The following is a 21,152-nucleotide window of genomic DNA, read 5'->3' as shown; positions in this document are numbered from 1 at the left end:
AACCTAGGTTAGGTAAACCTAGGTAACCTAGGTTAGGTAAACCTAGGTAACCTAGGTTAGGTAAACCTAGGTAACCTAGGTTAGGTAAACCTAGGTAACCTAGGTTAGGTAAACCTAACCTAACCTAACCTTTGCTAAAAGTCCTAACGATGGCTGCCTGCTCGCCCCCCAGGACGGCATCGTGGAGAGCTTGCGGCGCACGAAGCTGCGGTTTGTTCACTGCCTCCTGCCGCAGCACAACGCCGGCCTCTGCGAGCTGCGTACGCCTGGTGCCGCCACCTCCCCCAACAAGACCAACTCTCAGGAGGACAGTCTGCTCAATGTGCCTCTCGTCAGGTCGCAGGTCAGTTCCTAGGGAGCCTCAGGCCACTATAGAGGCCACATGTGCCGCCACCTCCCTCAACAAGACCAGCTCTCAGGAGGACAGTCTGCTCAACGTGCCTCTCGTCAGGTCTCAGGTCAGTTCCTAGGGGGTGTCAGGCCGCTATAGAGGCCACAGGTCTGTGCTGCCAGCTCTCAGGAGGACAGTCTTCTCAACGTGCCTCTCGTCAGGTCCCAGGTTAGTTGTTAGGGAGCGTCAGGCCGCTATAGAGGCCACATGTGCTGCCAACTCTCAGGAGGACAGTCTGCTCAATGTGCCTCTCGTCAGGTCGCAGGTCAGTTCCTAGGGAGCCTCAGGCCACTATAGAGGCCACATGTGCCGCCACCTCCCCCAACAAGACCAGCTCTCAGGAGGACAGTCTTCTCAACGTGCCTCTCGTCAGGTCTCAGGTCAGTTCCTAGGGAGCGTCAGGCCGCTATAGAGGCCACATGTGCTGCTACCTCCCCCAACAAGACCAACTCTCAGGAGGACAGCCTTCTCAACGTGCCTCTCGTCAGGTCTCAGGTCAGTTCCTAGGGAGCGTCAGGCCACTATAGAGGCCACATGTGCTGCCAGCTCTCAGGAGGACAGTCTGCTCAACGTGCCTCTCGTCAGGTCTCAGGTCAGTTCCTAGGGAGCGTCAGGCCGCTATAGAGGCCACATGTGCCGCCACCTCCCCCAACAAGACCAACTCTCAGGAGGACAGCCTTCTCAACGTGCCTCTCGTCTGGTCCCAGGTCAGTTCCTAGGGAGCGTCAGGCCACTATAGAGGCCACAGGTCTGTGCTGCCAGCTCTCAGGAGGACAGTCTTCTCAACGTGCCTCTCGTCAGGTCCCAGGTTGTCAGGCCGCTATAGAGGCCACAGGTCTGTGCTGCCAGCTCTCAGGAGGACAGTCTTCTCAACGTGCCTCTCGTCAGGTCCCAGGTCAGTTGTTAGGGAGCGTCAGGCCGCTATAGAGGCCACAGGTCTGTGCCTTGTCTGGCTGGCACGTAAACAATAAGAAAGCTCTTGAGCATAACGCTTCACAAAATTTGAGTGATAATCGCTCAAGTTAATAGGACATTAATTTACGTGCTAATTAGCTATATCTTACCTAATAAAATTCTTGCATAGTATCAAAATCGTATCAACGGTGCGAAGAAAGTAGCAACTCTTCAGACCTCCCGTTCTTATATCCTTAGTTTGCCCTAATTAGTTTTCTCCTCCTTCACAACTAATTACATTCCAAGCCAATTAGGCTGGGGATTTCTGGGAATATTTATCGTTTTGTCTCACAAATCCGTGCCTCCTTATCTCCTTTATAATCTCATTGAATTAAACAAGATCCTGCAGTCATGTTGTTCTCCTAGAGTTCTGTCACCTAGAGTTCTCCTAGAGTTCTGTCACCTAGAGTTCTCCTAGAGTTCTGTCACCTAGAGTTCTCCTAGAGTTCTGTCACCCGCTCAGGAGACGATGAGCTGCTGCCAAGTGAAACGAGAATTTGTGACACAGAATTGAAACTCTGACATTTTATTTACGTAAAGCATCATGATCATAGCAATCGTTGCATTGGCATTTTGATTGTTGGTTCTCTCCTCTGCGTCAATGGCTCGCTCGCTGAAACTTCGTTTTCGCATTTAATTTTATTCATCGCTTATTTATATCTTGTTACTATTTATTTCCCTTAATTTATTTATCGGACTTTCACTTAATTTATTATTTCCCTATTTATTTCATCACCTGTTATTCTATCACTTCTCAACATTTGTCCCGCACAGCTGCGCGGTTGTCAACTGGTCGAGGCCCTGCGTCTCCACAAGCAAGGTTACCCCGAGCACGTGTCGTACCAGCAGTTCAGGCGGCAGTTCGCTGTGCTCGCGCCGTCCCAGCTCAGGGCGGGACCGCTGCTCGACCACCGTGCCGCTACTGAAGCCATCCTCCAGCACCTCGAGATTGATCCATCCTCCTACAGGCTGGGACTGTCCCAGGTAAGAACTTCTCAATTATACCAGTAAGTAGAAGATAACATCTACGATCGAAGTTATTGCGAAGCTATTTTGTAATTGTTTTTATTATTTGTTGTTATTTCTAGTATTATTATTATTTTTATTATTATTTTATTGTTATTATGGTATTTTAACGCGGGAAATGCTTTTCTTGGTGAATGTGCCACCCTACCTGTCGGAATCGTCACAGGTAAGATTATATTCTCCTCGTTGTGCTTCGTCGACTTGAGGCAATCTCAATAAATATTCTTGACAATATTTACTTGCTATTTGCTATTTTTATTGAATATTTCTTTCCTGACTTCGCTTCTGTTCGCTTGTTTAATGTAAATGAGTTTATTTCTTTGCTGGCATCGTCTCTGTTTGCTTGTTTCATGTAAACAAGTGATGCCTGAGGTCAGGCTGCATGTGCTGCATGCGCGTTGCGCTCGTTACTCACAACTGGCACATTATGTGCGTGGTCACGTCTGAGCGAATTTTCGCCGTATTCTCTTCTATGTTTCCAATAAATAATTATATAATTCGATGAAATCATTCATAATATTCCTCGATTTCATAGTCTCTTGCTATAAAGTTATTTTGGTGATAGATCCTTCAGAGGATTTTATTATTTACTGTTTTATATTTGTCATCCATGGACTTGTCGCACAAGATTAATACTTGAAATTCACAATTTTTGTACTAAATTTTTGACTTTTGCTTAGAATTTTTTTTCGCTGCGTTATTATGTGCCTCAGTTCTGCCTTAGACTTATCTCGGTCTTGACTCAACGTCCGTTAAATGTGCAGACACTGAAACTTAGGTAGTTTCTTATTGTACCTAAAAATGCAAAAAATTAAAAATTTTCTTGTTTTAACAAAACTTTCAATTTTCACTAATGCTATATATCGCACTTGGCTTCATTGTGTAACTTGTTCATAAAACACGGTCCATGTGCCTATACCGAAGATTCACTCAAAAAATTTTCTTGTTTTAACAAAACTTTCAATTTTCACTCAGAATATATTTGTACTTGGCTTTATTGTGTAACTGGTCCATGTGACGCGGTCCTGCGCTGCCATACATTTCTTATCTATCCTCCTTCATTGACATCACACGTGAGGCACACCGCCGCGTTATCGAGCCTTGCTCTCACCCGTCGGGTCACTGCCGTTATGATCGCGTGATGACGAACTCGTAAAACTCGTACGATGTTTTTTTTTTGTGTGGAATTTTGCTGCAGCTGCAACCGTCTTCTTACGATCTCTGTCTTCTTACGATCTCTGTCTTCTTACGATCTCTGTCTTCTTACGAACCGTCTTCTTACGATCTCTGTCTTCCGGCGTCACGACGACGCGTATCGAAACATCGTCCGTTATGAAAGAAATAAGTTTTGCGTCAACTTTTCCGTGCACTGACCGGATTATCTGCATTGGTGTTGGACTGACCCAAAACTAATTGCTTAGTTAATCAATTCTTGACCAAAGGTCACATGATTTATCTGTCGTGAGGAACTCTTATGTACACATTTCTTTCGAAAATAAAACTTCAGTGCATCTCCGTAACGAACGCCTAGTCTCAATTTGAGACCAAAGGCCACATGCATGATTTATCTGTCGTGAGGAACTCTTTTGTACGCATTTCTTGCGAAAATAAAACTTCATTGCAACCCCGTAACGCCTAGTCTTTTTTGGCAAACGAGTCTAAACATTTAGCTTTCTTTTGCTTTCACGGCTCGGTGAGACGGAGCTTCTCGAGCTTGGTCGCGTCGCACGTGACAGGTGCTGGCAATGAACATCTTGTGGTTGAAGCTAAAGATGCTTGTCTGGAGGCTCTTATTACGGACAAGTCTCCGCTGCTTCGTCTCCATCATTGATTTCTAAACTGCTACGGCCACGCAGTGTTCGGCGCTGCAACTCGTATATCAATTCAGCAACTGATGTAATATTTGTGTAAAATAACAATTTGTATTGCAGTTATATCGCTACGGGAGGACCATTTGCTTCATTTTTACTTTTTTCCTAACAAATGGTTCGGAAATTCGCAGCTTCTTGCGATCATACCTCAACCGTCAATGTAGGTTGATCGACTTCCACTATATATATACTGGCGCAATCCACTTCTATTATATATATTGACACCACCGACTTGAATTAGCTGCACTATCCACACCTATTAAAAGCGCGATGCACTTCCATTAATAGAGCGGTCGATTTCCATTACCAGCGCTTCTATTTCTTGGTGCTGCGATAAACCCCATTTTATTTCCTTGCAAGGAAGATGGATTTTTCCAGCTACGGGTCCTTGCAAACCCCCTTTGTTGAGGGACAGAATGAGTGCCATCTCTGTTGAATGAAAAAGTTATTAAAATATTAATTCCTTAAACTGCCACAATCATGGATTAAGTGCAGTCTTTTGTGCCTGGTAAGAAAGTGAGACTCATAACTAGTGAACTATTAAGGTAACTATATTGTAAGATTCAATTGATGCGATACGTTGGATATGATGCGATGATGAACACTAGGCGGTAGATGCAATACTCAGACCGTAGATATGATATTGATTCAGTTGATACAATTCAATTCTCACGGCGGAGGCTGAACGAGTTACTTTATTTTCCACGGCGGCTGACGCAGCTCTGTGGCACTCACGCCACTCACTTCTGAGTGGCACTCGCTGCTGAGTGACACTCTCGTCACTCGCTTCTTCTTAAGATGATGAACTGCGAGAATAAATCTAGCTTGTTAACTCAAATGCGGTAGTAGTTAATAGCTTACGTGGCGACGGTGGTCAAAATTTTGTTCGCTTCGTAGACGCTACGTACGTTGCAGTCCACTGTATTGTGCTTATGACTTTGCCTGCTTGGTAGCAAAAAAACCTATGAAAAATGTTCAAATTGTATTTTTTTCTGCCTCTTACTTCTAACTTGAGTTGAGTGTTGTGGTTTGATTTTGGTTTAAATAAAGTTTAAGGTTGTTTTTGGGATCCTTGGTTCACAAGGCGCCATCATCTAAGGTTCTTTGCACTTGAAACCGTTCAAGGCGAGACAGATTACCAAAACTATTCAAACTAGATGATGTCAATCAGTTGTCTAAATCATGATCGCCTATTAAACCATCCATGTCAACTTACTGCGAGAAACACGACTGGTTCATCTTGCGCAACTAGTGATCATATTCCTCATTTTCTACGCTCTGCTATTGTAAACTTCCTTGCACTATTTACGTCCTTGTGTTAACATACAATTCCTTATTCTGTTTTTGGTATTTACTCTTATTTTGTTTATCTGTTTATTTTTATAATGTCACCTTAATGCAATGAGGATGAGTTTGTGCTCTGCACCAATGATAACGAACGATGAGACGTATCAAATGACAATGAATGAATGATACGAAATATCAATGAATGAAGTCCGACTAGCATCTGCGTGAGCGTGACCGCAACATACTGCGCGCTGGATGTGCGTAATAGGCTTCGAGATGGACAGGTCCTATCCTGATATTATTCACGACATATTTTCTTGCGCAAATTATGCTTCGGTTTTCGCTTATATATTATAGTATTTTCGTTTGAAATTAATTTCTAACACTTTATATCCTTGCTCGAGACAAGGAACTTCCGTTATGTCTTTAGACTCGTCAGGTTCACATGACTTGTAGTTTCCAAGTGGAAATTTATTAAGAAAGTAAATAAATTCCAAGTAGAAAATCATCAATAAACTTAATATATTACCATCAAACTGTCCTTTATCGGATGCCGGAGTCGGACAACTACAATCTTTAAGTCGCTTTGTCTCCTTAAATTTGTGCGTTTTGATGGCCTTTGCCAAGGAAAATTCTTTAGAAATCCTAACCTCCTACTTCTTAACTAAAGCATCTATTTGGTACGTTTTTATGATGATGTTCCGAACCTAATTTCAAATAAGTCAGATAGTAAAGATAAAGCAAGAGCTCAACGTCTTGCAGCAGACGAAGTGACCGCGACCAGCCGGCGCATTGCTGCCAGAACTGCAGCTACTCAGTTGCCTTCTGACCTGCGCCGCGCGCGGACAATCCCATGTCACTCCATCCGGGCGCGTCCGGTTGCCGACGATCCTCGTCACCGCTCCTCAGCCCCGCTCCATAAATCTCCGTGTATGAATTATTTGTATATATCAATACTTGAGACGTGCAGGCTCCTCGCTTAATTCAGTGGGTGGTGTGAAAAAGCACGCTATTGTGATATTAAATGACACGAAGGTGAGTATCCACCTGGACCCTGGACGTTTAGGTGGTATTGTTTGCCCAGGACGATGTTGGAAGTGATTCATCCTCCGCAGCTGAAAAGCCCCAAAATGGTGGCAGCGGTGGCATCTTCTTGCTACCGCTTTAAACCATCCAGGAGCGTCGTGAAACAAAAGAAAGAACTTTTCGAACGAGGCTTCAGCGATTCCTGCCTCCTCGCTAAAAGTTGTAAAATTCATCGCGGTCGAAGTGCTGACTCATTCAGATCTAAATCTCTGAACGAGGCGCAGCGGCTGGTAAAATATCGCAGTTCCAGCTCACTGGCGTCTCTGGACAGCGGCGTGAGTTCCCGCGGTGGCTCTGCCAACGCATCATGCGAGGACCTCCATTGTGCGGCGCGCCAAGCCCCCAGCGGTGACCGAACTAAACTTCGAACCGACAACCGGCGACAACATCTTCGCGTCACCAGCTTTTCCCTGCCTCGGTCCCCGTTGCCTGAAGACTCCTCATCGCCAGTGAAAAGCCCTTGTGCATACGGCCTACTTTCCTCCGCAACTACTTCATCTTCGCCAAATTTATGTTTGTCAGATCATCTACCGCCGCCCGTACCACCTAAGTCGCGACCTCCTCTACCACCTCGACGCAGGATTGACTCCCCTATCCCGCCATCGAGCCAAACATCATCGGTGTTTGGTGACGCCGACAGTGAATCTTCCTCCGATTTATATTTCCCCGAGTTTTTGTGTGACGATCGCAGCACGAGTGCACTACTCAGGAGCGCCATTCCCCCGGCGTTTTTCTTCAAAGATTCCGTGCTCCGATTTTTGCTCGACGTCGGCCACTCGGCGGGCAACGATGTCCTCATCGAAAAAATTGCCGGCGAAACTCCAGGACGTTTCTCGCTCACCGCGGCCATCCCGTCCGTCCAACCTGAGGAGCGAACCGAGTTGCAGGTACAGGTTAATATCATTGATTTATTATTCCGAGTTCTGCTGCTCCCAATTTGTCCATATCGCCAAATCACGTGATATGAAAAATTGTGAAATCTATGGATTCGAGTGTTTAATTTAGTACTCTACCATTTATTAACTTGAGGGTGTTTTTTACAAATGCTAATCGTTTTATCATTGCCAGTAAGTGCGTCCATGCGTTACGAATTTCATTATATTTCGGCTTTGCAACTAATATATCAGCTGCACAAATTACGATGTAAACAATTTTTGTTAAATTATGAAGATGTCATGAGACATCTTTTGGTACAGGCTAGGAAGTAACTAAATGGATTGGATGAAATAGATGAATAAAGAATATTTGTCTGATGTTGTCAGCTTATCAAGCTACAGGATACTTCTGTTACAGTGGCTCAAAACTTTATTTGATGATATCTGACGAACGTTTCCCACGAAAGTTCGGCATGGCTAAACATTTTGCGTCGCGGGGACGCTCATTTCATTCTCTAACTTATTTAACTTTGTTTTCGCGGAAGTGAATGAAACTCTGAAATAGAATTATTTTCTCTTTGTGTGCCTTTGAAAATATAATCATTTTCTTTTTGTGTGCCTTTAAGTTGAGACACAACTTGTATGGATGATACATCGCGTGACTGCGATGCGAAGTGTTATTAGTATAATTATTGATCAAATGTAGTGCCTCCTTGAGTTCGAATTTCCCCCGAGCGTTCCAAATGGCGTTGCGGAAATGGAAGGTGAAGGACACGATATGCCGTGTGTGGCGGCAGGTCGTGTGTGGCGGCAGGTCGTGTGTGGCGGCAGGTCGTGTGTGGCGGCAGGTCGTGACGACGCGGTCCAGTCCTCTCTCTACCAAGTCTTTCTTTAATTTCGAGTTCGCAACTTTCCGTATCAATCATTCAGTTGGAATTGCCACATGCTTCGTCATCTCTACTTTTAATTTGATTTCGACGTTCCGGTGCATGCGACATGCAATGCTCCATTTATAAGCGAAAAAGGTTCACGCCACCAGGGTATACTGGGGAGAAAAAGTTTTTCGTTCCAACATTTTCGAGTCATGGCATGCGTAAAACATATAGAAAATCTAGCTCATACAACTCATTTTTTCATTCATAAATCAGGACACATTCAAGATATATTTTCATCATCCATTTGATTCGACCTGACACATTAAAGTTTTTAGAAAAATAAAATCTACTAGGAATTTGATCAACTATTATTGATGACCTCGTTGTTTTGACTCCGGGTTTTTATTCTCCCTATTGTTTGACATGATCTTCATGAACAAGCCTTCGCTCTGATGTCATTTTTATGACTTGTCATGTTTGTGGATCATATCCAATTAGGTCGTTCTGTGTGTGCCTATATATTTGCGGGGTTAATTAGTTCCATGTGGCTTAATATTAGCTAAACTCGTTTAGTTTAGATACTATATTTCTCACCACCGCGCCTGCATGAGGTACTCATAAAGTTATGATCCTCTCTTGATCATTGACATCGTTTCTCCAAGTCCCGCCAGGCAAACGTCGTTGAAACAAAGTTCAATCAACGTCGATTCAATCAAACANTGACCGTAAGCTTGTAGGGACTGCATTTAAACGAATTTTGGAGCTTGATTCGAAATGTTGTCGACATTTACTGAATATCAGTGCCCTTTGCGGATCGCTGGATCGGCTTGGCCTTCAAAAGCAAAGATTGCTGATGCGTGCAAAACATTCCCATGCTTAATTCACGAGCTGCTCGCTATGAGAAGCATTTGCTTTCTATAAAGTTCACTGATGATCAGTAGGTGCGTGGTACCTTTGGTTTTGGGTGAGGTGTCAGTGTACACTATATGACATTGTTACATGCAGTTCACTGATATAGTGCAGTGTACGTGTGGTGTCAGTTCTGTGTGAGGTCTCGGTGTAGACTACACTGCATTGTTAATCACTGATATTCAGTTGGTGCGGGGTGCTTTAGTTCTGTATGTAAACTGTACGGTATTGGACGCGTCTGGGACGTGTTTTTTTTTCTGTAAAAGCTGGTGTCTGAACCGGCCTCGCCATCTGCCTGCATGATCACCACAACGGTTTCTGCAGCAGCGCGGCCTGTCGAGCGTTACACATGCACACCCTTTGAACATTTATTCTAGAAAACAATATTTTTATACTTACATTTTGCGAAGTTTCGTTCTTATGTAAATTCAAGTGCATTGACTAATCAAATTAAAATTCGTAGGTTGTCTAGAGATGAACTTTTTTAACGAGAGAGATCTTCAGCGCTGTTTTGTTGATTTTCTTCCAATTGCGTTCCGCTTGAGCATTTATTTTAAATTCAATGTGATACCTTCGTTTACTTTAAAATATGAGACGAGTCCTGCATTCACGCGCCTGACCAGACGGCGGCTGTACTCAGTGACCGACTCTCAATTGGTGGCGTGCATGTGGCACTCCTCCAATACGACGGCTGTGCCATGGAGCTCTGCTCCACACTGTCTAGCCATTAGACTTCTGCTGGGCACATACTTTCATAAAAAGTTAAGAGATCGTAAGTTCATCAGCCAATCATTGACGTCCTTTTAAGCAAAATCCACCAATCATAGACAAGAAAATAGAGCGTTAGTACTTACGTCCACTTATCGAGTTTTGAAAGTATGGCCCCTGGACACGAAGAAGATCATTCATTGAGACAGTCAAAGCTTTTCTATGAAGGCATTAAACGTTATCCTGTCTGTTCTTCGCAAAAACTCCCTGCACGATGATCAGAAGTTCTAGCAACTTCATCATTTCTTCTGATTAAACTTCCGCAATAGAGAGAATTTGTTTGTAACCGTGGTGAAGATCGGCGAGTTGGTCCAGTCTCATGACATACTCGAGTCTCTAATCTCTACCTCTGAATTATTACACGGGCCTATACTTTCAAAAAAAGTTAAGTGATCGTAAGTTCGTCAGCCAATCATTGACGGCCTTTCAAATCCAACAATCATAGACAAGAAAATAGAGCGTAAGTACTTACGTTCACTTATCGAGTTTTGAAAGTATGGCCCCTGGACATTAAATAGATTTGCTCTAGGAAGTGTATTTACACTGCTATACTTAAGCAAGCTCGCGTCTGCCAGTCCGCTCGGCAAGCAAACGTCACGTTTTCTTTAGTTGTCTGGCCGCATATCAGAATGAATATTTAATTAATCAGTAACAATAGCGGATTTTATTCTGGAGTTTGTTGCCAAATTCCTCTGTTTCTATTTAGAGTTTGTCCATAAGTGTTGCGTGAAGCTCTGCTTTTCAAGGAATGTACGTGTGCGTGCGGGTGCATGGGTGGCGGCGTTGCGTGACAGGAGCTATTTTTGTAGGGCCCTGTGGACGTGTTGCCACAGAACGTGTCTTTCATGTCGCAATTTGTGACATTATCAAGCATGTTGTTTTCGCCTTCCATCTTGCGTGATATTTCTAATTTCCCGGACTGGTGGTATTGTAGATGTAATTGAGCTGTATTTATCAAGCATTTTTAAAATCTTTAAACCTAAGTTTAAAATCATTCTCACGTTAATCGATGGTTTAGGACTTTGGGTTCTGGGTTATCTGCTTGGTATAATGTGAAAAGGTTTGCTGCTGAACGTTCGGTGTCAAAATCAACTTTTATAATCTGGGTACAGAGCGCGTCGTAGTATTTTACTTACCGATTACATGAATCGACGCCACGATGAAAAAGTGCCTCAGATCACCGTGATTTTTGCACTCATTGTGCTACTCGAATCATTAAATATATCACCTTAATTACTGCTATCACCTTAGTACGCACGATCACTGTACTCTATGCGATCACCGTAGCAGTTATGATCGCCGCAATGCTTACGACCGCTGTAGTATTGTGATCACCGTAGTGCTTGCTATCACTGATCACTTATACGGCGACCGTAAGAATTCCGCGAATACGGCGAGCGGACGTAGCGGCAGCGTGGAGCCAGTGACCGCTGCGGTGCAGCGCTGCACGTCACTAGCGGCCGCGGCCAGTCTTACCTTGCGCTAATAAGTCACCGGCTTGCGATCGACAGCTGCTCCTGGAGCTCTTCAATTGTTAAATGTGCTGATGATGTTAAATGTGTTGATGTTAAATGTTTCTTGATGTTCAATGTGTTCCTGTGCTGTGCAGCTATTGAATACTTCAGCAATCATCATATGATCTATGTAATATTGTCTTTTATAATATTGTTCAATGTGTTCCCTGTGCTGTGCAGCTATTGAATACTCCAGCAATCATCATATGATCTATGTAACATTGTCTTTTATAAGTGAGGTGTGGGTGCAATTATTTGTACACCTCACTCATAGGCGGTGTACAAATAATTTAAATTGCGCGTGTTGCAATCGAAATAAGTAAATTTCTGAAGGCTTGTTATTTTTTATGCACAGATCTATTACGTACGATTTCTGTTAGACATAATGTAATTTTAAATGATCACGGAACGTCTTTTATTCCGTTCATCATTTCCACGTCGCAGAAAATTATTGCTGCACCAATTAAGCTGTATTAATATCACCACGCTGCTGCTATCTTTCTAAGTGTATTTCACATCCAAATTAAAGTGAGCGCGGGCCTCGGGGCCCATGGCGTGCAGGAGGAAGTTAGGTTTTAGTCGCTGCTCTATCAGATCTTTAGAGAACTTGGAGACAACTACTTTGATAAACTTATATGTTCTCAACCTTGCCGCCGGAGTTTCACTTTAGATTGACTTGAATTTCCGTCTAATTTCTGTAGGAACAGCTGATAATGTTAAGCTTTTGCTCCCCCCTCTCATTCTGCTGCCTAATCGTACTCAGTTTCCGTCAAGGACGGAACTTCGCAGGAAATAGGGAAATTATTCTTCGCAGTTCCGCCTGATCAAGTTAATTGTACACGTGAACGACGTTACAACGTCAGATCTCACGGTCGTTCAAAATGGTTACTTAACGCATTTTTGGTTCTATTTNCATTGTATCTGCCATTGTAATCCATTGTATCTGCCATTGTAATCCATTGTATCTGCCATTGTAATCCATTGTATCTGCCATTGTAATCCATTGTATCTGCCATTGTATCTGCCATTGTAATCCATTGTATCTGCCATTGTAATCCATTGTATCTGCCTTGTTTCTCCCACTTTGTGCGGTTAAACTGGCGCTGCAGCGCAGCGCGTCACTAGCGGCGGCGGCCTGTCTTGTCTTGCGCTATAATAAGTCACCGGACCTGCACTCAGGCTTGTGATCAACAGCTGCTCCTGGAGCTCTTCACTTGTCTGTCTTGATGTTCTATGTTTTCCCTGTGCTGTGCAGCTATGGAATACTTCAGCAATTATCATACGATCTATGTAATATTGTCCAGTTTGTCCTTTATAATATTGTTCTATGTTTTCCCTGTGCTGTGCAGCTATGGAATACTGCAGCAATTCTGTGTGTACAATATATGTAGTATTGTCCTTTATAAGTGAAGTGTGAGTGCAATTATTTGTACACCTTACTCATCGGCGGTGTACAAATAATTTCAATTCCGCGTGGTGCACTCGAAATGAGTAAATTTCTGACGGCTTTCTATTTTTTTATGCAAATATCTGTTACGTACAATTTCTGTTAGGCATAATGTAATTTTAAATGATCACGGAACGTCTTAGATTCCGTTCGACATTTCCACGTCGCAGAAAATTATTGCTGCACCAATTAAGCTGTATTAATATCACCACGCTGCTGCTATCTTTCTAAGTGTATTTCACATCCAAATTAAAGTGAGCGCGGGCCTCGGGGCCCATGGCGTGCAGGAGGAAGTTAGGTTTTAGTCGCTGCTCTATCAGATCTTTAGAGAACTTGGAGGCAACTACTTCGATAAACTTATATGATCTCAACCTTGCCGCCGGAGTTTCACTTTAGACTGACTTGAATTTCCGTTTAATTTCTGTAGGATCAGCTGATAATGTTATGCTCTTGCTCCCCTCTCATCCTGCTGCCTAATCGCACTCAGATTGCGTCAAGGACAGAACTCCGCAGGAAATAGGGAAACTATTCTTCGCAGTTCCGCCTGATCAAGTTAATTGTACACGTGAACGACGTAACAACGCCAGATCTCACGGTCGTTCAAAATGCAATAAGGTTACCTATTGCATTTTATGGTTCAATTTAGGCCAACTACATCAAAACATTAGTTTTGTGGTAATGAATTCTTTGTTTTTGTGACCGCCTAACTTCGTCGTTAGAAAGTCGAGAAAAGTACCGGATGAAGGAGATTCCTTATTCCGTATATACCTGGCCTTACCTCAACTCATTTTCTAAGCGTGTGTTTAGACCCAATATCGAATGTTATGAATACAGTTGAATAGTGGGGCGTCCCACATCCGCTTTCGTTTCACACGGCTGTTAGTGCAAACATTGTTGTTCAGTGAGTTCAAACTCGTCCGACGTATCTGGGGCAGTGAAGTTGTTCAGTGCAGGCGGCAGGTGTTTGCTACTTAGCATGTCGGTATCAACCCTCTACCGCCGTGTACGTAGTGTCACTCTCGGGGAATATAACTTTCAACTTGAAATTATACGTAAACTATTGAGTGATTATACGTAAACTATTGAGTGTAGCAACCTGAGGACGTTTGTACGCAACGGAGGACATTTTAAAGTTGTCGTACGTGGCGGCAAATTATACGTAAACTATTGCGTGTAGCAACCTGAGGACGTTTGTACGCAACAGAGAACATTTCAAAGTTGTCGTACGTGGCGGCAAATTATACGTAAACTATTGAGTGTAGCAACCTGAGGACATTTGTACGCAACAGAGAACATTTCAAAGTTGTCGTACGTGGCGGCAAATTATACGTAAACTATTGAGTGTTTATCGTGGCATTCATAATTCTTATTTGAAAGTGTCTTCACTGTTCTAAATAAGCAATAATTAAGATTTAATTTTGGAATGAAAAGCGTACAAATCTTGCGCCGCTAAGCCGCAATGTTTCGCTATTTGTTTCACACTCGTGGCCGTTGCCTCGTCATCTGGGTCTATACTTTCAAATAAAGTTAAGAGATCGTAAGTCCATCAGCCAATCATTGACGGCCACGCAAGTAAAATCCACCAATCATGACAAGAAAATAGAGCGTAAGTACTTACGTTCACTTAATTAGCGAGTTTTGAAAGTATGGCCCCTGTTCAAACTCTCCAGCCAAATGGACTTATATTTAGCTAGAATAATCTTCCAATTATTCATTGTTCCTATTTTTTGTGTTCAGTTGCGTACAGAAGTTATATTGCTTCTCCTTCTTAACTCCTGTTTCAGAACTTATCATTATTATTGTTTTATGATATAAATCTTATTCTTGACCAGCTTCCCTATTGATTAGACACTCCGCTGTTATTTCTATGTGCGTTTTAGTTCCTTATATACTGTAATGTAAGTTTACATCCCCTATGTAATCTTATATACATAATTTTATAATCCATGTGTCCCCTAGCAATTTTGCTTTCCATATTTATTCATAAACTGTTTGTATTCGTTGTCTACATCTATGCAGTTTCGCATTCTATATATAGGATATACCCTTATACTATACTTCATTCGATATCTACACCTATAGTTTTTCATTCCATATTTACTCCTGTTGAATTTTACATTCGATGTCCACCTTTTTTTCTATGAATTCCAAATTTATTCGTATACAATTAACAAGTACTTATATTATCACTCTGCCTATATTGCAAGCTCACAAGGAATTTAAAAACAAAGAAAACACCAAGCAAATTCATCATATCGATATTGAAAACGTTTCTGAGTCCAGCTCCATCTTTTCGGAGTCCAGTAGTTAATAATATGATTTTATTCATTTTTAGTTTTTCGAACTGACAATGGAGCTGGACTCTGAAACGTTTTCAATATCGATATGGTGAATTTGCTTGGTGTTTTCTTTGTTTTTAAGTTCCGTGTGACAATTAGTAACCGTTCATATGTACTATAAATGTTAAGAGTGAGTGCCCCGTGCTAAGCGGTTACCGCCCGCAGGTACTGTTCAGGACGGGCGGCAATCAATAACCGTTCATGTGTACTATAAATGTTAAGAGTGAGTGCCCCATGCGTTCACATGTACTATAAATGTTAAGAGTGAGTGCCCCATGCTAAGCGGTTGCCCCCCCAGGTGCTGTTCAGGACGGGCGGGCTGGCGCGGCTGGAGGAGCAGCGCGACGCGGTGCTGGCCGGCACCATCACGCGCCTTCAGGCCCACGCCAGGGGCGTGCTGGCCAGGCGCAGGCTTCAGAAGAGGAAGGTGAGTGTCTTTAGAAGCAGTATCTTATACTTAGGTAAATGAATAGGTTATAATGTTGACGCCAGGCGCAGGCTTCAGAAGAGGAAGGTACGTGGCTTTAGAAGCACTGTCTTATACTTAGGTAAATGAATGGGTTATAATGTTCAAATAATGACACAATATCTTACACACAACAGGTCCAGCGTGCGGACGTAGCACTATTACGCAATTTTTCAATGCCTAACTGAGTCATTATAACCCACACAAGCGGACAAAAAGTTTATTGTTATTTGGGCAAAAGTCCTCTCATTTCTGTGAGTGTAGACTTGCACCTTGCATATCCTGAGTACTGTGATGTCTTGTAGATGCAGTTTATTTTGTATTCACTACGGACCTTCTACGACCGAGACTCGACTACAACTTTAGGCGACCTTATTTTCAAAATTCTGCTAAAAAAACATTAACTCGAGAACCATATAACTATTCGAGAAGCTATTGTTGTCCGTACAAATTTTATGTTCTTTCTTTGAAGAGGTCTGAAAATGCTTTTGTAATTATACTGAATTATTCACAGTAAAAAGAAAAAACATTTCATCAGTTACGATTGTTATTGTTATAATATGTAATATATTGTTAGACTCTTTTCATGTTTGGTTTGTTGTTTTTAGTAATGTTCATCATGCCGTTATTTTCTATGGCCTACTTTGCCTTCATAAATTCTTACCTAATCATGCGTATGTAAATAAGTAATCCGCTTTCTCACGGATCCCATTATCTATGGTGATAATGGTGCGGACACGCGTATTGAAGTGCCGCCTGCCGTGCCCTTAGTTCTCCCATTAGTTACGTCGTGCGTGGTGGTGCGCATCTTACGAATCTTCTTGCCTTAAGTGCATGACCGCAAACTTTTCCTTCAAGTTACTCTACAATTTTTCGTGCGAGCTTTTTCGTGCCATATTTTTGTTTGCTTATCTATACCCCTGGATAACTCATGTAATTACGTCGTGCGTCGTGCGTGGTGGTGCACATCTTAACAAATCTTAATGCCAAGTGAACGCAAACTTTTCCTTCAAGTTACTCAAAATTTTTTTCGTGCGAATTTTTTTCGTGTACGGTAATGTTTTTGTTAATTTATCTATACCCTGGATAACTCATGCAGTTACGTCGTGCGTCGTGCGTGGTGGTGCGCATCTTACGAAAATCTTAATGCCAAGTGACCGCAAACTTTTCCTTCGAGTTACTCTACATTTTTTCATGCAAGCCTTTTCGTGTAATGTTTTTTTTGCTCCTACACCCTTGATCACTCATGACTCGTATAGCAATTGTAAACATTAGCTACACCCTTGAGTACAGCTGAATTATTTTTGAACATAATTGCAATAGATTAAGTGTAAGATGAAGCAGTACAACCACTCTCTGCTACCATGGCGTGTAGCAGCGACATGTGCTGCAGTCCTGGTCCTAGTGTGCTGGTGTGTAGGGCCCTTCTTGTTCTGCTGGGCCACGGCCCTCTCCCTCTCCTTCACTTATTACACAAGCAAAAATTTAGCATTTAATTCAGGCTTTAATAAACAGACAGACGTTAATTGCTGCTACGCGTGTAGCCAGTGCAGGTCACTGCAAGTAAATTGCGGCAAAGTAGCGCGTGTATCTCAGGAAACGGCAGCGCAATCAACATCAGAATGCCATGTAGATTGCAAAATAAAAAGGACATCATCCTCTTTTCTTGAACATCAGGTGAACTAACGCAAACTTTTCCTTCAAGTTACTCTACATTTTTTTCATGCAAGCCTTTTCGTGTAATGTTTTTGTTTGCTCCTATACCCTGGATCACTCATGACTCATATAGCAATTGTCAATATTAGCTGCAAATACTGAACGTAATTGCACAGCTGAACGTAATTACGAAATATGACTCATATTGCAATTGTCAATATTAGCTGTGAATACTCCATATTCTTGATTACAGCTGAACTATTTTGAACGTAATTGCAATAGATTAAGTGTAAGATGAAGCAGTACAACAGCTCTCTGCTACCATGGCGTATAACAGCAACATGTGCCGCTGTCCTGGCCCTGGTGTGCTGGTGTGTAGGGCCCTTCTTGTTCTGCTGGGCCACGGCCCTCTCCCTCATCTTCACTTATTATACACACAATAGTTTAGCGTCTAATTCAGGCCTTAATACACAAACATACGTTAATTGCTGCGACGCCAGTAGCCAGTGCAGGTCACTACAAGTAAATTGCGGCAGCGTAGCGCGTTTATCTCAGGAAACGGCAGTGCAATCAACATCAGAATGCCATTTAGATTGCAAAATAAAACGCACATCATCCGGTTTTCTTGAATATCAGGTGAACATTTCTTGAATGCGTATTATTGGGTAAGGAAATGAGTGTCTTATCGTCATAATTTCAATATAATTTTATATTCGCGTGTTCCTGTTTCTTGGTTGTTCGTACACTACAACTTGCGGTAATAGCCTTTACATTTGTCATTCATTTTATGGGAACAAAGGTATTTAAGAGAGAGCGCTGTTCGTGAAACTTTCATTCAGCGATGCTACGTGTGGAGACGTTGCAAGCAGCAATGAAAATCATTCAATTTTCAATTCAACACTTGTGCAATTGTTTCAATTCGACACTTATTGGAAGATGTTTTGTTTCCAACCAATTCATTATTGTGGGTGCGAGAGACAGCCAATTGTGCCTCATCCATGAACAATTTTGTGCCTCATCCATGAACAATTACAGATATTTGTGTTCTCTAATAACAATATATTTCTAATAATAAGATAGCTACTTGCTACACCCAATAACAAGATAGCTGTACACTACAGAGTCTATTATTGTTCTCATCATTGTTCTCACGCCCCACACCTCTGTTCTGATGTCCATGTCACCCACAGGTGCAGGAGACCGCCATCCGCTGCACCCAATAACAATATAGCAGTACACTAATGACCCTATTATTGTTCTCATTATTGTTCTCACAACCCTGTTCTGATGTCCACGCCCCCCACAGGTGCAGGAGACAGCCATCCGCTGCATCCAGAAGAACGTGCGCAAGTTCATGGGCGTGCGCGAGTGGCCGTGGTGGCGCCTGCTGGTGCGCCTCACGCCTCTCCTCGACGTACACAGGACCGAACACCAGCTACGGGAGGCCAAGGTCTTGGCCACTCATTTGTTCTTGTCATTAAGACGCATACTTATTCAATCATGTTAAGACGCATACTTATTCAATCATGTTAAGACGCATACTCATTCAGTNCTATAGTAACATCACGTGTCCAGACTACACCATCACACGCACTATAGTAACATCACGTGTCCAGACTACACCATCACACGCACCAGTAACATCACGTGTCCAGACTACACCATCACACGCACCAGTAACATCACGTGCACTGCTAAACCTAATTTATGTCACAAGTAGCTGCTGATCACTAAATAAGTCATCACTATGGATTATTTAATTACTCTATTAAGTAATAACTTAATTAAAGTTAAGTCACAAGACATTCATATCACATTTCAACGCTCGTCCATTAGTCCTCACTAACTTCTCGCTTCATATCCAGTGTGTGGCAAGCTTTTCCTTATTTGAGGCCAAAAAAATCTACTGTTAGTTTATAGATGAATTCATTCATGAGAGGAAGAGGTAAATAATAAATTATTTATATTGATGAATTCAGTTGGCTATCCAAATCCAGCTTAAAAATATGATAGAAGTAAACCAGAGGGGTGGTATCTTTAAATCATAAATGTATTATAAGAACTTTTTTATGCACCTTAAATTACAATTATTTCTATTTGTGCTGATGGTCCCTGTTCTTCAATCGATTGCGTAGAACTTTCAGAAATTATCCAAACTGAACATCCAAGTTGAAAAATTATCTTAATCAAATTAGCCAAATTCATTTTGCTATTGGATTATTTTGGCCACATATTACATGAATTCTGTAGCATAATTTCTGTGGATGACCAGACGTGCAAATGCTAACGTGGTTTTGGGTGTTGTACAGACGGAGTTGGAGACGTGCAAATGCTAACGTGGTGTTGGGTGTTGTACAGACGGAGTTGGAGACGTGCAAATGCTAACGTTGTGTTGGGTGTTGTACAGACGGAGTTGGAGACGTGCAAATGCTAACGTTGTGTTGGGTGTTGTACAGACGGAGTTGGAGACGCTGCGGGCGCGGCTGGAGAAGGTTGAGAGAGAGAAGAGCGGCCTGCAGCAGTCCAACGACACCCTCGAGGCGCGGGTCAGTACAGTGAACAGAAATATATTAGCATTGACTTGGGATGTAAAGCACTTATAATATATTATTAGCATTGACTTGGGATATAAAGCACTTATAATATATTATAGCATTAACTTGGGATATGAAGCACTTATAATATGTAATTGTTATACATGCGTCGCCCTCGAGACGCGGGTCAGTATAGTGAACAGAAATATTTTAGCATTGACTTGGGATGAAAAGCACTTATAATATATTATTATAATACATGCGTCGCGCTCGAGGCGCAGGGGAATTCAACCACTAATAAATTAATTTCCAGTGACTTCAAATGAAAAGTATTCTTAATATATCCGAATAATTAATAAAACGCGGTCTTGAAATCGTCTATGATTTGCTTACAGTTTCTTGCACTTTGAACGGTAATAAATTCTGGTAAATGTGTAATAGGGAATTATTAAATTTATTCTACTTATTTCATATTGGGGTTTAATTGTTTCTTCGTCAAACATGTGGCATTTTAATAGCTGAAACTTATTTCTCTGCTTAATTTGTTGACGAATATCTAAACCTATTTCAGTTTCAAATGAATTGATCTAGATTTATAATTGCATTTTTATTACTGCGTTAGCTTTGATGTTAAGAAATATGAAATGAAAAGTTAAAAATACTCTTGATCGCAGTTGACGTGGTAAGGGGCGTGAAGTTCATCTTACACATCACTCAATCTTCACTATAGGAATAACTTAACATAACTATGAGTACCATCCAATGCCAGGCTTAATCATTTAATTTATAAATAACGTAGTGAATTCTTTAATTGTGTTTATACTGCCTAGAATTAAATATTTATTGCTGAGATATTAGGCTCTAGTCTGTAGAGTTAGTCATCGTGCAGTGAATAAGATAAGTCCATTTCTGGAAGAATATTTCCATAAACTGCGAATGTTCACTAGGACTGCTTATGAATAGGAATAGATAATAAATGGCAGAATAGTCTGGTATTGGTATGGAGCGCTGGTATAATAGTCTGGTATGGAGCTCTGGTACAATAGTCTGGTATGGAGCGCTGGTACAATAGTCTGGTATGGAGCGCTGGTACAATAGTCTGGTATGGAGCGTTGGTGTCTTCCTAAAGTTGCTCGAGAAGACCTGAAGACTGC

At 42.0% G+C, this 21,152-nt stretch overlaps 1 protein-coding gene across 1 annotated transcript; it reads left to right on the top strand.

The window, feature by feature from the left end:
- Positions 1 to 6,388: 6,388 nt before the first annotated feature.
- On the top strand, positions 6,389 to 20,684 carry LOC125178634. The gene is made up of 6 exons (XM_047882859.1): positions 6,389 to 7,502; positions 15,641 to 15,769; positions 18,771 to 18,914; positions 19,774 to 19,787; positions 19,872 to 20,010; positions 20,673 to 20,684. The coding sequence occupies exons 1-6, from the start codon at positions 6,618 to 6,620 to the stop codon at positions 20,682 to 20,684; spliced, it is 1,323 nt and encodes a 440-aa protein (XP_047738815.1). The 5' UTR covers positions 6,389 to 6,617.
- Positions 20,685 to 21,152: the final 468 nt, after the last annotated feature.

Source organism: Hyalella azteca, unplaced genomic scaffold (genome assembly GCF_000764305.2).
Source record: "Hyalella azteca isolate HAZT.00-mixed unplaced genomic scaffold, Hazt_2.0.2 contig11473, whole genome shotgun sequence".
NCBI classification, from domain to species: Eukaryota; Metazoa; Arthropoda; class Malacostraca; order Amphipoda; family Hyalellidae; genus Hyalella; species Hyalella azteca.
The sequence above is the reverse complement of the archived record's forward strand: the minus strand, read 5'-3'. Positions and strand labels throughout refer to the sequence as shown.

What these genes read in the sequence shown, in the direction of transcription:
- LOC125178634 (XM_047882859.1), top strand. Translation starts at nt 6,618, where the DNA reads ATGTTGGAAGTGATTCATCCTCCGCAGCTGAAAAGCCCCAAAATGGTG. An exon ending in AGGAGCGAACCGAGTTGCAG is followed by an intron (nt 7,503 to 15,640) that starts GTACAGGTTAAT and finishes TTGCCCCCCCAG; the next exon opens with GTGCTGTTCAGGACGGGCGG. An exon ending in GCAGGCTTCAGAAGAGGAAG is followed by an intron (nt 15,770 to 18,770) that starts GTGAGTGTCTTT and finishes CGCCCCCCACAG; the next exon opens with GTGCAGGAGACAGCCATCCG.